General features: G+C 37.8%; 1 protein-coding gene across 6 annotated transcripts in view; it reads right to left on the bottom strand.

Annotated features, from left to right (window-relative positions):
* Positions 1-5,192: 5,192 nt before the first annotated feature.
* Positions 5,193-18,098, bottom strand: part of LOC141436938 (uncharacterized) — a 236,978-nt gene continuing 224,072 nt past the window's right edge. For all 6 annotated transcript variants that reach the window (XM_074100081.1, XM_074100079.1, XM_074100078.1 and 3 more), the window contains exons 11-12: positions 10,990-12,208; positions 5,193-6,983 (exon numbers count right to left, since the gene is read on the bottom strand). In XM_074100081.1, the coding sequence (XP_073956182.1) occupies positions 5,795-6,983; positions 10,990-12,208 (2,408 nt within the window). In that variant the 3' untranslated portion in view covers positions 5,193-5,794. The remainder of the gene's footprint in view (positions 6,984-10,989; positions 12,209-18,098) is intronic.

Genomic DNA, 18,098 nt, shown 5'->3' on the forward strand with positions numbered 1-18,098 from the left:
AGGTTATTTTCGTTATAACACAAAATCATCAAAAAAAAACATCAAATAGGTAAGTACCTGAAATATCCAAAATTTTCTTGTCATCAGCTATAACCTGATGATATGATGGGCGGGTGTTCGGTCTCCTTGAACGCAGTGATGGCCGTGGACATTGTGACCTCTTCGAGCCAATTCCAAACCAATAGGCTCAACAGGATATAATGCGATTTTGAAGTAAACGGAATCACGTAAAGGATGTTCGCGCACTGGCAGCTACACACTAAGCTTGAGAAGAGCACGCAAAAATGTAAACCGTCCTGAATTATAAAGAAATTACAACTTTAAATTGGGAATGCTGTAAGAATGTGTAAGACTAGAATATGCATTGTGCGGCCAGTAAAAAAGCAATAACCTAATAATTTAAAAAAAAAAGACTCAAGTCACGATTATAAGCAAGTCATTTTTTTTTCATAATAATAATGACTGACGAGAGCTTCAGAATACAACAATAGTTTTTTCTTACTAACAATAACATTTTCACAGATTATCCATAGAAAATGCGTGATAGATAAAGAGAAAATCCATAGATTGTTTATTAGACCGGTCGTTAGTGATGAAAAAAAAACTATCTACTTTATATTAATAAAGAACACGGACAACAATAATTGTATAACAACAGAAAGGATTTCTAAAGCTCGAATACTTACCATTTTTGCGCTTGTATTTTAAAGTTACATTGATGTGTATTGGCTAAGAAGTCTATTCTTTGACGTCTCAACTCGTACTGAATGAACGCCATCATTTATACACATCTCGTTTCTCGATTATTGTTCTCGTATCTCGATTATTGAGTTAGAGGTCAAGTGTAACGTATTTCCGCCGTGTCGGGTTCCTGTTAATCCTTGTCATTAGGGATTTGAAAATTTTTGATTGAAGAAAATTTTTCACATTCTTCACAATTTTTTTTTAATGACTTCAAATAACTTATTTTATTAGTGTTGTCAATTAATTGGACTTGACTAGGTTGTCTTTCGTTTTCTATAATTGATATTATTTGGGACTAACTCTTGGATAAACTAAACCAGAATGCAAGTTTTTTTTTACTTCTTTGCATACGAGAGACTTAAAGTTTGTCGGGTATTCATAAATTCAATTGCATAGGTAATTTAATGTAGCTTTATTGATTAACGAATACGAGGGAACGAGGGTTACGTTTTAACAAATCAATCAGTCGAATCAAGTCCTAAAACGTAACCCTAAACCAAACGAAACACTTTTTTAGATGTTCACCAAAAAACATTAGTGGGTAGCATAACAAAATAATGCAAATAATGGCAAATACCTTGTTACTAAAGCTTCATTGTCCGTTTGTCTGTTCACACGATTTTCTCTTTTTGAACTCTGATACTGTATAAAAATTTGCGCCGCGACATTGGAAATTTGACAGAAACGTGAATTAACGTGTGTGGCCACTGCCCGTAAGATTAAAATAAAAAAACGGCTAAGAGCGTGTCGGATACGCCCAAGATAGGGTTCCGTGCCGTTACGATAAAATTAAGTAATACTTTTATTTAATTTTGTATTTTCTTCGGAAACTTCTAAGTTTAGGTACATTTTATACCTTAGGCTGCTATCAATCTATCTAATACCTTTAAAACGACCAAATCTTGTATATATCATCAGAATCTCGGAAAGTGCTTCAACGATTTCGATGAAAGTTGGTATGTGGGGGTTTTCGGGGATGACAAATCGATCTAGCTTGGTCTTATCTCTGGGAAAAAGCTTATTGTCGAGTTTTAGACCGAGCAAAGCTCGTTCGCCCAGGTACTTTACTCTTAAAATACTAATAATTCTCAAGCAAACTTAGCTGTTATAATTTTCCTTGCAAGTTCGTTATACTATAACATAAGAATTTTCCTGTTATGTTTCACTTCTGGTGGTATGTTTCACCAGAAGTGAAAAATAACAGAAATTTTTTGTTTTTCTCGATTCGAAAAGTTCCGTCAGGATTATATATACGATTATCTATTGTGTACGTATATGTATAAGTACACATATAGTGTTTATATTATATATAGTTATATTATCAATGTAGTTCAACCCAAACTCAACTCTCGTGTAAACGGGGCCAATATATGTATGTAGATATGTACTTATATACATAGGTGTCGGTTACGGTAACGGTGAAATTTTCACTTCAAAAAAGTGAAAAGTTAATTTAGTCGTTAGAGAACCTGACTACAGCTTGAGACTATTCTAGCTTGAGTCTCGGGTCATCGCCGGTCGGGGCAGAAATTATGTATGGTCGCGCACCCGACTGCTTTCCTGCGGTTTTCCTGCAATTTGCGCTTGAGGGGTGGGTAACTCTAACCGTGCAGGGCGGAGCGTGGCCATTCTGTACGTTAGTACTATTATATATTCTGTGCCCGTAACACAAGGTTTTACTTACTTCGAGAGAATGTCAATTGGTCTCGATTATCCCGTGTGTTTGAGAAACCTGCTTTTTGAATTCTTGATCGTAATGACAAGTTATACAATGATACGGAACTCTTCGTGTACCTACACACGCACGAGGCCAGTTTTTGCACAACTTTTTTTTAAAGTTTGTTTTGTATTTGTTGAAAGGCAAGGGGAGTAATATTTTTCCAAAGCACTCTTCTTGAAGAAGAACAAGGCGAAGGGTCACCGACATAACCAAGCGAATTACCTCGTTGAAGCGGCAATGGGCAGGTCATATAGCACGGAGAAAAGACCGAAATGTTCTCGAGTGGAGACCACGGTCGGCAAGCGCAGCGTAAGACGTCCACAACGCTTGGAAATCTATAGGAGAGGCCTATGTCTAACAGTGGACGTCCTCCGGCTAAGATGATGATGAAGATGACGATGAGTCTTCATGAAATTTCAGTACTGATTCTCAACCGTCGACATGATCAATCCATCAAGCAAGAGCTAAACTTAATATCAGGCGCTTATTGTAGGCGCACCAACAATATATTAATACCTACCAATCAGTAAAATGCATAGTGACTTTGATTTAACAGTTCAGTATCCGTAGAATTATATCAAAAATCAACATTACTCTGTTTCAGTTTTCTAATATTTAGAATCTGAAATTTAAATAATTCATCTGATTGTAAATGAGCGCCTGGCTTAGCTCCGCTTCTCTTAGTTGCTGTGAAATACTCACAAGTAACGAAATTAAAATTAGGCACTTGAGTGAGAGTCTTCTATCATCGTAAACCTGTCTGGAAGATTAAACCTCTTGTTATTTTTCTCTACCCCTGTACTTTAATTCGCGAATTATAATTGACAAACAAAATCAAAAAAGTCCCCGTTATAGTGCTGAATCAAAATTCAATACTGCCTCCTGTATGGTACTGATGACTGGCTTGTATTGTATTTGTATAAGAAAAAACATTGGAGTTCTGTACAATTTTTTAGTTTCTGACGCTATATGTATTTGTTTTCATTATTTGCTGTTATAGCTATAGTTAATTATACATCGTCATCATCAGCCGGAAGACGTCCACTGCTGAACAAAGGCCTCCCCCTTAAAACGCCACCATGAACGACAACTCTTACGATGTCGTCCGTCAGTCCACCTAGTGGGAGGCCTGCCAACGCGACGTCTTCCGTTTGTGGTCGCCACTCGAGGACTTTTCTCCCGAACGGTTATCTGTTCTCCGAGCGATGTGGGCCGCCGTTGCCATTTCAACTACAGTTATGGTAAGGTATACATTTATTTTGTGAAATTGTCAAGCCGTGTGACAGAGACAACAGTGGCGCCTTAGTACCTAACAGGCTTACGTTTTTTGGGTTGAGTCGTCTTAAGGATGTCCTTGTTTTTATTGATTTTTAATCTTAATTTATTATGGAACTTTGTTCAAAAGGTAATGAACATGTCAGTTCTAAAAGGCCTAAGCTATAAAACAACACAACAGCCATACGATTTAAATGAGTAACGACTCGTGCCAAGAGGGACATGACTTGTCCTCCAAACCATACCATCGAAACTCTGCCACAAGAGTGACAAACCTGCGCACGAATTCTCTTACACAGTACTCTGCTTTTATTTACTTACTTGTTTTAGTTTTTACACGAGGTGAAGAGAGTTCCGTTGATACCCTTCATGTACTACGAAATAACTCCTAAACTATAAAATTAAACATATCGTAGGTCGATTTAACTTTGATTAGTATTATTAACCTCCAACTTCTTAAGCAAGTATTACTAACATATAGGTACTTATAGGCTTCGAGCATTTAACTATTTAAGTGTGAACTCGAAGTGAAGTGTCCAAATTTACCGCTTAGATCTCGGTTTGTTACCACAAGTTTGAGATGGGACTCGGCTAACTTGAGCTAAGTTATAAACTCAGTTGGAGGTACGTAGCGGGTAGGTGCCATCTTATTCAATGGGTAAAACCATTTCTGTAGCTATTTTGTTTATACTCAGTTAACTTCGACTTACCTCAAATAGCAATAATTTTTTTCGACAATACAAACTGAAACACAAATGCACAGAAAAAGCAGAAAAAGAAAAAAACGGAAAAAAAGAAAAAAAAATTGAAGAAAAAATTTGAAGTTGAAATGTAAAATACAAAATACTTACTCCAAAAACTTATACTATTTTTTCCACCAATGTGAATGAATTATTTAATACCAAATGTAAATTTTTATTTATTAACCACTTGGAAAGTCGATTTTGCCAAATTAAAGTTGATTACGAGTATTGACTTTATATCTATGTAATGACGTTCGATTTGAAAAGCTGGAAGAAAAAGAGTTTATAACGAATTTCTCTGTGAAATGAACTTTGTGATTGTTTTGTCATTATAGAGACTTCTTGCAGTCTGTTTGCAGACTCCTCGCGAGGCTACAACTAAAATAAAATTACATCGGCCCCGAAATCTCGGAGAAATCGGTCACCACATGGACTTAATGTCATCTGAGAAAGTTGTAAATTATGTTGAATTGTAGCACTTATATTTTTTTGTGCATGGCATTGGTCTTATTGTCATAACCAAATGGCCTTAAAACAGCCAGACATCAGCCCCAAAAGCACCAGACGCCTCATGCTTATTGTTCTCTTTAATTTCATCATGTTTGATTAATTCTCACAGAAATTTCAAGTACGAGCCAAGGTCTGCACTATAGTTCTACTTTATATGAATCATCACCACTTGTATAAATAATAAAACATCATGCTTTAGTGCGTATTAACACGTTATGTTTATTGATACATTTTATTACAAAATCCTAGATTATTTATAACTAAACATCGACTTCATTGTAGAAGCCAAAATTTGTTACGTGAAAATATTTCTATACACAAGTCAACAAAGTTATACACCTGTTATAAAAATGAAATTTCAAAATTCCATTCTAAGAAAGGATTTTCGCTAGGTGGGTATGAGTAACAAGTAATATTGAAAAATTAACACTTGCTGATACATATTATTGTAATTACCTCCTAACACCACCGGACGGATATAATTATCTCAGTTACTTTTTCAATTAGTTAGGTACTTGGAAGTTACAAAAGCCCGCTGCATTTCACCGGGAAACTAAAAACTAAATCTACTTTACAATATTAAAAATTCGTTACATCTGGACGGAATTAGACGAAGTTTTAAAGTAATAACATTAGTAAAGCTATATGACTTTTTACACAGCTTACGCAAAGTTAACAATTTAATATTATGCAGTTAACTTTATGTAGATTAGAACTTAAAAAAGCGTTTATAGTCTCAGTCTGTATATGACTCTTGAATTCGTATTATAAAATGGCATGCATGAATGTTTCGAAAGGGCTACTAATAATCTCTAATCTTTTCCATTACTCTGTAGTTACTTCTTCTCCGCTCGGTCGTATAACCGTTCTTTTGTTCATATCCGATCGGAGAGGAACGTATGCCATTTTCGATATACTTGACGTTCGACGAAGGCTCGCCTTTGTAGCCGCGGCTCTTAGTTACCGAGTTCACTTCCCGTGATTCGATAATCTCTTTGGACCGTCCGTCTCTTGAAGGCACGATTTTCTTACTTACAGTCTCTATTGTGTCTGTGACACTAGGTCGTTCAGGATCGCCAGACCGCGTCGTATACCTGTATGTTTCTGAGTAATTGTCGCTGCTGTTGCTGCCTCTACGAATAGCTGGCGATTTTAAACGAGTTTCCAAACGTGAGACGAAAGGGCTTGTCTCTCGAGCTAATGAGTCTGAGTTCGTTTTATAAAGAGGTATTTTACGTTCTTCAGATATCCGTTCTTTGTAGTGCGGTGATGGAGTATATCGAGAAGACAATCTGCTGCCATCGGATTCATCTTCAGCGTGCAGCGTTTGGTACAGGTCCGGAGCTCTTTCGCGAAGGCCTTTTAGGAATATTTTCTTTTTATCGGTTTCATCGTATGACTTGTTGTAACCATTAGTGTGTCCATTCGCCACTGGCGTAGTTTTACCGTAGCGAGCCCCGAATAAGCCATCACGTCTACGTTCAGTTTCTCGGGATACCGCATCAGCGAGATCTCGTTGACTCCTGTTAATAATTGACACAATACCCGGACTTTTCAGCTGTTCGGGCGTTTCATCCAGTCGGCTTAGGTGTGGGTTTGATTTATACATGGTAGAGTAGTTTCGGCTCATTCCTGATACGTAGCGAGGGTGTGTCTCCTGTTCAGGAGCGCCCATAGCAAAACTCTTGCTCCGATTTAGAGCTTTGTATGTCCGCGCTGGTTTGGCCGGTCCCGGTGGGTACCCGTTGATTTTTCCATCCGGTGAGGTTGTTACGTTGGAGACGTTTACTGCACTGTTAGACCGTTTACTAGGCGTCAGTCGGTGCCAGTACTTGTTGGAACTGGGCTTTTCAGTTGGTTTCTCTTTGCGCTCGTGTAGTTTGCGCGGAAGCGTCTGCGCGCTGCGTGTGTACTCCTCCTCAGGCTCGCTGTTCGGATTCAATCGACTTGTTGAATGACTGAATCGACCGAGAGTGCTCGAGAAGTGACCCCTGAAAAAAAAGATTGCTCTATAAATCACTTGTTTTTGTGGACATAAACCTTACAAAGGCTAAGCTGATTGTCTACAAGATCTTGGCCCACGTACGATGTTTATTATCTCTCTTGTGTCACAAAAACTCGCATAATAATAATTGGATTTAATGGGGAATCTCCTCCTACACGGCTAACGACCATGCTTTGTTTAGATACCTACTTGGCTTAACACCGGCGTCGTTAAGCGGCGATACCTACGCCCGTATCTGACCCAAAACAATTTACCATGCCGTCACGTACAATACCTTCAACTATACAACTTGATTGCAAATATTAGGACCCATTAATGTAGGATACGCAAAGCACTATTGTATATATAGCTGAGATAACCAAGTAATAAATACGCATCATGAAATTGAATAGGGCGTAGAATTATACCGTGATTATGTCTAGCTAATTATTTATGTCAAGTTATCCGCTGCACGTTTGCAGATACTAATCGCATGTAGTTTGAATAATTGCAGTGCAAACGGTCGCGCAGTAGTAATTTAACGATTTACTAAGCTTATTATTAAGCAACATTTATTCTAAGACTAGCCTTTATCCGCGGCTTCACATGAATAATCCATTAGACCTAGCAATTGAATTAAAATCCCGTGAAATCCGGGATTTCGTAAAATTCCCGTGAGAATTTTTAAAAAACTTGCGCTGAATTTCGTGTCTCTAATCACTGCCGGTTGCAATTTTACGCGCTAAGGTTAACATTACAAAAGTTTATACAGCCATTAAGTTTTCTTGAATTCCCTAATTTTGTGCGCGTTTTTAGGGTTCCGGAGCCATTTGGCTCCGGAACCCTTATGGTTTCGCCATGTCTGTCTGTTTGTCTGTCTGTCCGTCCGCGGCTTTGCTCAGGGACTATCAATGCTAGAAAACTGTAATTTTGCACGGATATATATGTAAACTATGCCGACAAAACGGTAAAATAAAAAAATCAAAAAAGGGGGGGTGATTTTTTTTTCTCATCTAACCCTATAGTGTAGGGTGTCGTTAGATTAGGGGTTTACTAAGACAATTTTTCGATTCAGTGATTTGTTTGCGAAATATTAAACTTTAAAGTGCAAATTTTCATGAAAATCGAGCCCCCCCCCTCTAAAATCTAAACCTGTCAGTGGAAAAATTTAAAAAAATCAGGATGGTAGTAAGTGTATCAAACTTTCAAGGAAAACTATAACGGCTAAGTTTGCTTAAGAATTATTAGTAGTTTAAGAGTAAATAGCAGCATAAGGTATAAAATATACCTAAACTTGGAAGATTCCGTATAAAATCCTTAGAAAAATATTACTTAATTTTTTCGTAATGGCTACGGAACCCTATTTTGGGCGTCTCCGACACGCTCTTGGCCGGTTTTTCTTTTTTTCTCTGTAAGAATCTTCTTTTTTATATAACAAAACTTTAAAAAAGTCGTTGTCAAGTTATGGCGTGACCAAGGGAAATAGGGATTATTTTAATATAATTATATCAATGGACAAATATTTACTAGAAATTCACATTAATAACATATAACACGAAAGGTGTCTCCAAACCAGTTCTGATTTTTTTTGGCAATCGGAAACAAGTTAGCGCGAGGACTTTTATAAATGGGCAAGGAATGTGTATAAAAAGTAGTCTGAATCTCTAATATTAAATAATGATCCGCAAAGATAATTGTAGCAAACTAATTTGCATCACGCTCGCTACCCACACGAGTACAGCTGTTGTTTATCGCGAACATTTCCTAGCAATGAGTAAGATTTTAGTCCTGCACACGTAGTTCTTAAGAAACCGCCAGTGTGACGAGTGAGTCAGCGTTCGTCAACTAAATAAGGGTCCCTTTGTAAATTAAACGTTCATTTTACCCTTACTTGGTGGGCCACGGACAACGGCGGATCGAAAAGGCAAGATATGCCGGAACGCTGCAACTTGATTGAAACGACCGACGCCGCATTTTGATTGATTCATAAGGTTTCTGCGCGATTAAAATGGCGCTTAAAATAGTTTTTACAGTACAAAGAGCATTTTATACGTAATTAATTGTTTTACACTTAAAAATTTCTTAGTTGGATACTTTTAAACTTTTTATAATCTTATGAAATGATCGCATTCGCTGCTTTTGAATAACTATTTTTTTGTAGTAAAATTGTATAGGTTTTTTAACAATGATACATGCTTGCTAGGTAAACTCTTTATTTAAGTTATCGACTTTTTAAACCGACTTCAAAAAAGGAGGAGGTTATCAATTGGGTAGTATTTTTTTTTGTTTGTTACCTCAGAACTCCGTCATTTATGAACGGATTTGAATTATTTTTTTTGCGTTCGTCTAGGAATGTCTTCAATTACCTAGGTCCCGTAAGAATCAAATCAGGATCTGATGATCGGATCTTAAGGAAATCGAGGGATCTCTTCAAATGTTGTAGGGACACCTATAGTAAATTATGGATATATTTAATAGTAAGTCGTGCATTTGCTATTGAAAATCATCATTTGGTGAAGTGGAACTGATGATGAAGACCACAGTTGACCATCGGAGTTACTACTCAATAACAAGTATTTCACGGGTTGAATTTTAATTACTTTAACACAGTTGCTAAGCAATTTATGCTCCTCGTAATGCATATGGTAAAACGGGTGGTGAAGCATCAGGACTCCTCAATAAATGAACTTCTCTGCATCGGAAAAAGCAATCTTTCATAAAAAGTGACGAGCAGTTGATACTAAACTATTGTATCTTAGATTATTTACACTAAAAAGCGTGAAAAAAGAATTTTATAACAAAAAAATTACATGACTACAAAAAACCATGATAATAATTTTGACCAGTTTTCATGGTTTTTTTGTAGTCGGTTAAATTTTTTGTTATTAAATTTTCCTCTTATGTAAAATGCAACTCTGTAAAATCTTATCACACGTTTACTACTAGCAGTTAGGTACTTTAGATTTGTAATTAGGACTAAAGCTCCTATGTTGCGATATTATTCGCTTCCTTTTTGGCTGCATCTTGAGCGTAACCTGTTAATTAGTATGTAAGTTGGTCAGCCACTGTCGCACAATCTTAAAAAGATTCATAGAAAGTTTGCGAATTCCCTATTTTGGCATCTACGCACGTTTAATAGTCTAGGTGTGGGTAGCAGAGCTTGCGTAAAAGTGGGCTCATGTTTTCCTAAAAAAAGCGTTAAATTGTTAAGTTCCAAGTGACATAATAGGACAAGGAACCGGGCACCTACAATTCCCCTTACAATTCTAACATCACTCCTTAACTTAGCGTGGAAGGACGTTACTAGTAGCGTTTACCATTTTACGAGTGGTTAAAATTGGACTAAGCTACTTTAAAGTGAAGTCAGTGCAGGAATATTTACGGAGAACTATTCAAAAGACAATTTGTCTGCAAAATACGGAAACAATGGAAGTCAAGCTCGTATAAAGTTTATGTTGCACTCTGCTACAGGAAGCAGTTTTGATATAGGTAAATTTTGTCACCATAAAACAAAATTAAACCGAAGAAACTTTAAGCGCATAATATTTATTGCTGAATTTCGTTTTTTTTTTGTTTTACACTTCTACCAAAGTATCGGCGTCAAACTAATCCCTTCGTATAATACACACACACCACTTTGAATAGTTAATTAGACTGATTAAGTCCACCGATAATGTCTGATTTGTGAATATGAGTGAAACTGGTTTTTGTTTTAGCCCACACATTATTGAGATAAAGTCTAAAAAAATGTATTTCATATCTCAGCTTATAGAAACTGGGCCCTAGAATTCGCCATAACTCTATTCTAATGCGTATATGAAGGCTTAATAATTAAAGTTTTTCAGTGTGGGCGGCGATATCGATACGCGTCCAGACAAGGTTCTATTTTAGATTTAATTGTTTTTTTGTCGGAATGTTTATGATAATAGGTCGGTGCGGCGATATCGTAAATAAAGATGGATCGAGGATTATTATAAAATGCATGTTTTATGTGTAAGTGGGCGTGAACTTACCGTTCGCGGGTGTCGTTGTTGGCGGCGCGGCGAGAACTGCCCTCGTACTTGTGCTCGCGGCCATAGATGCTGGGCGCGAAGGGGTCCTCTCCGAGGTAGTAGCGGTGCGGAGGCGCAGCGGGGGGCGCGATCTCGCCGCCGTACTGCCGGTAAGTGCGCGACGAGTGCTCCGGAGACGGCGACCGCGAGTTGCGCCAGCGCGCGCGCCGCTCCGCGGACGCCGAACGGATCTTCCCCACTAACTTCCTTATCGAGTTCCCGATCGCTGAACCGACTGATTTACGCGCTGGCGATGGACGACGGCTACTCTCCGCGAAACGAGTCTTTTGATTCTGTTTACGCTCGTCCCGCTCCCGTCGACGCGGCGGCGTGCGATCCCTATCAGAACTCCCGCGGCGCTCTCTTGGAGGAGAGTAATCCGGTGGCGGCTCCGTCGCTCCCTCTTCGCGACTGTCACGCGACCGACCTGAATTCTCATTACGAGATGAACTTCTGTACCCACTGTCGTAGCGATTCTCATCTGATAATCGCTTTTGTTGTTTCAGGTGTCGTTTCCTTTCAGGAGCAACCGGCGGTCGGTAATCATCTTCAACCGAGGGCTCACGGAATGACCGATCGACTTCTAACGGACGGAATGGAGAGCCGCGTGGTGGACTGTGCATCGTCGACGACGATACGTAGGCGGAGTCGTCGCGCGAGGGCGGATGACGGCGGCCGGTCGGCGATGTCCTTCCTTGGGGCGAGTCACGCTTCCCGTACACGTGTCTGGGGGAGGAGCCGTTTAATTGATCATCACTTGTATATGGAGAGCGCACTGCCGGCGGTGACGGAGAAGAACTGCGTGGTTCAGGCATTATGGGTTTATTGGCACGACGTTGAGACCAGTCAGCTACGCCTTTGAAATAACCTCCGGTCCTGTTAACCGGCGGTGCTGGCCGCTCGTCTGATGGCGTTGAAGACTTAGTTTTGCGCAAAACTCGATCACCATACACTGGAGGCGGAGGTACCGTAGTTTTTCCGTAATATTCTTCGTCATCAGCTGTTTTCTTGACGTAATAACCAGGGTCAGGTCGTCGTCCTATTTCCTCAGCGATGGAGTCGTGTGATGACCGTGATTCACTTCCGAAGTGACTCTCTAGCCACTTGGATGTTTCTTTCTTCCGGGTCTCCTCCTCGACGTCGAAGTCCAGAGGGCGTTTCGCGTAGTCCTTATCGTGATCTGGAAGCAAAGATCGCGGTGAGTGATCGAATCGGATCGCCGCGCGACACGGGCGCACGCGCAGAGTTTCACGGCAGAGTGGTCGCTTAACCGCATCCTCAACACATGCCAGCTATGGCGTAATCGTTCAGTCAATATATTTGCCAAAGTTGTGAAGGTCAATGCGATGCAAAGACATCTTTACTTAACCGGTATGAGACAGTACTGTGGCAAATTATTCACTGAATACTAATTTCTAGGTCACAATTTTCTTGTTGTGTTTTCGGTGTTATGTAACAGAAGTCCGCTAACAAGAGAGTTCTTACTCGTGCGATGAAATGAAAAGTGACATAAACTCATGCATAATTGATAAGTTGGCTTCACTAATAGACAGTTAAGTGGAACTGGAAACAGGCCAGCGTTTATCTATTTTACGTTTGCTTTCATTGCGCATAGGTATTTATTACCTGAATGATTATTTTAGAAAAAATGGGATAAAAAATCAAATGATTGGTCCAAAGCGGTCTAATTATTAAGAAGCTATTAACGTGACAATGACCAGCAAGAGATGGTCAACGTTTACCGCCATCCAAATGTGACATGCCGAGGACATTTACAACACTTGTCTTGGCCTAAGACGCGATATGCAATCAAGTTTGCATACCCCACAAGTGTTTCTATTGACAACCTTACCGTTACAACACATCACCATTATTGCAAATGAAATATTCTATTATTACAACGTAGGTGGAGTGAAGCTGTTCTTGTAGTGTCACATCTTCGATAATTGGTATTTTCTACCATAGTGAGATTTTATTTTGTAAATAATAATGAACAGAACTACTTATGTTATGTACTGGATAGTTTAGGACGTAAATCAAGTTATTTAATATTATTTCTACATTAATAGAGTTGCTTTTCACGATGTTGTGACAGAGTTTGCTTCATATTGGTACCGGGAGTTCACGTAAGTTTTATTGCGTGATCTCACGTATAACGACTCTAAAGTAATCACCAATAAAAATAAGTATTTTATAGTTGTAGATTAATACTATGTAACATCCTTGACATTTAATTTTATTTCATAAAATTTCGTTCTGTGAATGTAAAATCTACAAGGCTAATGAACCTAAATCAATTTTTCAAATCGATCTCCATGTTTAAACAGGTTAATAAAAGAGACATTTAGTCTGTGTTAAACACAAACGTTTCAATTAAAGTTAAATTTATATGTTTAATCAAAACATCGATGCAAATAAAGTTAAATCTTGTATTGGAGCGGCCCAGTCGCAGGTGACCTCAGCGAAGCATTGGATCCAATAAGTCGTAAGTTTATTATTAACCTGTATGTTTACAGGCCTTTTTGGTGCTATGTAGTTTGGTGCGTAGGCCCAATGACTCTCCTTATGCGGGTAGCAGATGGACAAGTAGCATTAATGCCTATTTTAGTCCAGAGACTGCTTAAGCGCAGTAATAATTATGTGAAACAATGTTTTCATAACATGACAAGGAGAAATCTTGTGATGAGGTGAAAGCGGAGCTCCTACATTACAATATCTGTTTCAGTAGATACTATATAAAATTGTAGTACAGTACTGTACAGGTGCATTGACTATTTATTGAATACAACAATATATTAAGCAGTACAGAAAACAGTGGTACAAAGAGAAAAAGGTCCAAAGTATGCAATAGAAGCTTCATCGCTTTAGGGCGATCTTTTCCAGGCAACCTTTACAATAGATAGAAATAAGGAATACATTTTAGCAGATGGTGCAATTTACCGCAGATACATAGAGCAATAACAAAAATACATTAAACGAATGATATGTGCAAACCTACACATAAACTATAAATATACCTAACATTTAAAGTGTTTAAGGATATTGTGCCGTGTTCTTTATAAGATTGAATTGATTTTTAAAATATAGGTAATCAACAGTTCATTGGGTTATATTTTTTATAATTTTGGAATTAAACTACCTGAAATGAATTGGCATGAGCCCATTTAATGAATTTACAAATCCTGTTTAGGTTTCTTGGTCTTACATGGCTGTTAATAGTATGTAGGTATATTTTTAATGTTCTTTCTTAATAACTAGAAAACGATGAAAATTGCCATTTCGATGCCTTAATAAGAACGATCGCATCTCTCATATTGATGTAGACAAGTTAATGTTTCCAAATATAACCCAATTTGAATATTTCTTGATAGCACCAATCAATAATATTAGGCAATTACACAAATAATTGCATTCTAATTAACTGAGCATCTCAATCAGAACCTGATTAGCCGCTCGAATTCAGTAAACAAACATTTTCCGATGTTGCAACAATTACGCAGATTACGAGAGATGAGCGTTTGCCTTCGTGATAGGTATTTTATTTACCTATGTGATCGGATTGACTGGATTGGTACGGATGTGAAGTGTCGATGACAATGGAACTACCTACAGTACAAACAAAGTACTGTCAGCAAAAAGCTTGCTTAACACTTTTTAACGTTTTATGTACTCGTTGAAATATTTATTATTGTTTCACAAAGTAATACGACGAAATACAAACGTATTTTTAGTAGTTTTGTTGAAATATTCATTAGCCAAATATGGCCTAACTTCATCCCTTCAACTGTTATATCTACGAGTACTAACTAACCCACTTACATTCGCACGCCTAGATCAAAAGCGGTATTAACTAAAAATAATACACCATTTTAATTGAGACCTAGATACATCTAATTTCTGAACGGCCTATATTAAAATGCTGTATTATTTTGAGTTGATGCCCTTTCAATCTAAATGTGTGATATATCGAATTCCAACGTAGTTCATTCTTTTATAGTTACAGCATGACTAAAGCGAAAGCTCTGCTCACTGAACTGTCTTCAGATAAGCACTTCCCTATCGTATTCGAGCTGAAACTCTGTTACATTACGCGAACAGCTCTTGGAATATACAGATTATAGGCAGATTATAGGGATTACGTAGGCAAGTACACATTTTATGAAATATCTAAAGTATGCGACAGCCAAAGGGATCACCTGTAAGTCATAAGTGACACAGTGTGGTAAGTAAGTACCTCAATCCATGGACACCCGCTACATCAAACTATTGCAGATGCATTGCCAGGCTAGAGGACAGTGACAGTAATTTTACCGGTAGTAGGTACCACGCCGGAACATACTAGCGCAGCACAAGGTAGCAAGTCCTAAGGTCCTATCACCTTTCATCATCCTGTCATGTTACATGATTATATTATTTGACGACCGGATAGCCTAGTGGTTAGAGAACTTAACTCTACAAATTGGAGACCCCGGATTCGGATTTGATTCCCGGTTGGAGCATATTTGTAATAAAAAACGATTGTTGTTTAATAAGTATTTAAGTATGTTTATCCGTTGCCTTGTACAGTCAGCATCAAAAGTAGCGGATCACTTTTTTACTTTGTCGTTTTAACACATTTGTCAAATTTGTATGGTGGTAAGTAGGCTGCTGTAAAACGATGAAGTACAAAACTACGAGCTACTTTTTATGCTGACCATACCTAGGTATAAGTCCTATAATACAAGCTTTGAATCTGTTTAAAATAATAAATTTATACCTCGTTGAGTTCCCAGACGGATTCTTCTAGTCGGATTCTTGGGAGTTTTTTTGACATTCATAAGTGCCTGTTATAGCCTAAATTGAATAAAGATATTAATTTCAACTTTGATTTTGTCTTTGCTTACTTTGGGACTAGGTCAGTTGATGTTAATTGTCCATAATTTTTTTTAAGATCTTGTACTTCTGAAATACTGACTTTGACTACTTTCTGAAATAATAAAGATTACAAGTTTTAACACTTACTATTATTATCTAGTAAACGCTAGTATTGTCGACGTGAGCAATCGATCAACCCGCTTGGGGCGGAAACTGTCGCAGCAAGGTCGGAATATGTAACATTGCCTTAATCGGTGCGCTCGCGCCGCCTGCGTGCGCAGGTAAAGCTACAACTGTACTGATACAGGTGAATAGATCGAGTAAGTACCTAATTAGTTGATTCTGCGAATATTATGCAATTATTATGTTGTTTGGAATGTAAACTACCAGTTTTGAGAATTTGATAGGATATTTTAGTGAGATATATTTAATATCTTGTCGTGGGGTTACATGTTTGAATTTGATTTATATTTTAAATCAATTGATAAAATACTTAGAAACATAAAATAAAAGGTATCCTTGGTGAAATTGGGTAAGTAGAAATAAATACTTTGACATTTAGTAGGTATCCAAATACCCAAGCTACTTATATATTTTTTAAAACATTTCATGACAACAATTGAATTTTTAACATTTTTTAATTATCTAACAAACTAAGTAGGTACCTAAAAATTTTATCAAATTTACCAATTTGGCTTTTGACTGGGTTCTTCTGATGGTCAAATTGGACTTAGATTTCATTCACAAATATATACCGCTATACGTGCACCAATAAGGAACGTAAAAATCAAGTACCACATGCAAAAAGGACATTTTAAAATGTATATTTTTACAAAAACTTATTACATATTTGTCGACTTAATCCTGAATACTGTGAAGGAAAATCCGTCAGTTGGATTGAAACTGGGAGAAAAAAGTGTCTAGAACAGTGTTACCTAAAGTGGTCTATGTCAGGGATCGGAAATCTACGGCTCTTTCGATGTAAAACCAGCTCTTCAGTTCTTTTTTCGTTTAAATTTTGTGTATGGCAATACGCATAAAATATAAATCTTATGGAAACCTTTAAAAATCATAATAGTAATAGATTGATGAGTGAGTACCATATCTCTGAATACTAATCTAATTCTTTAAGCAAATAAATAATAATTACATATAGGTATAGAAACGTAAAATTTTAGTCGCTCTTTAAAAGTTGGGAAAGTTGGTAAATTGTCACGTCTCTAAAAGTACCTGTCCGATCCGCAGTCTATGTCAGTCCCCAGGTTCTACTTTATTTAACTAACAGCAAAAATTATGACTTGAGGTTTACCAGACTAAAAGTTTGGAGACCTCTGGTCTACTTAAAACATTACAAGCTGTTGAATAATCAGACAAGTTGTTTGAGTCATGTTGAAAAAAATGTTGAGCCTAGTAACTGAGCATGAGTCTATATCAATAATATATTTACTTTATTTTAGTCATAACATTTGTTTAAGGATCGTAATAGGTTTCCTTGAGGATAGAAAGGGACAAAGCGGCCTTCTTTGCCATGAGTTTTTCAAACAGGGAAAAAGACAAGAAAAACATTTGCGAAGCAAAACCAATATTGTTGTAACTGATAACCATGTCTTAAATCGAGTTTAGCTCGACATGTTTTGGACTAATTCGTAGCCCTTCTTCCTAGGAGCAACGCGATTCGGCGGCTGCCGAATCACGCGCACTGCGCGCCACCGCAATTGTGCGTTATTCGCATGAGTTATCCGTTACAATATCATTTAATATGAGTGAGTCTCACGGTAGTTTCATGTTCAAAAAAGACCAATAGTGAATGTGAAGTTCCCAACCTGAAGTGGGCCAGCATGGGCCGTACCATCTCACTCGGATATAGAAGGCGATGATTGTAATTTACCAACGTAAAGTGTAGGTAAAACATTAAATAACAAATAAAATATAATTCTGACTAAATCTCCACAGCAATAAGACTTGCTCGAGCGTGTACGGTGTGCGTACTTACCTTCAGTACAGAGGTGATTTATTTGAGCCAATTAGCCTTGTATGACAATAGTGAGCCCACAATAGACGGACACGTCGAGCCAAACGCTAGCGCAGTTCAAAGAGTAACTAATCGAGGATTGATCGTTGTCGAATCCCTTCTCATAAGCCGACAATTCGTTCCGTCGGACGTCCGGGTAAAAAATCAAGGAAATATGGTGTTGATATCTGTAAACTATTACCTA

The sequence above is a fragment of the Choristoneura fumiferana genome, chromosome 17 (genome assembly GCF_025370935.1).
Source record: "Choristoneura fumiferana chromosome 17, NRCan_CFum_1, whole genome shotgun sequence".
Taxonomy (NCBI): domain Eukaryota; kingdom Metazoa; phylum Arthropoda; class Insecta; order Lepidoptera; family Tortricidae; genus Choristoneura; species Choristoneura fumiferana.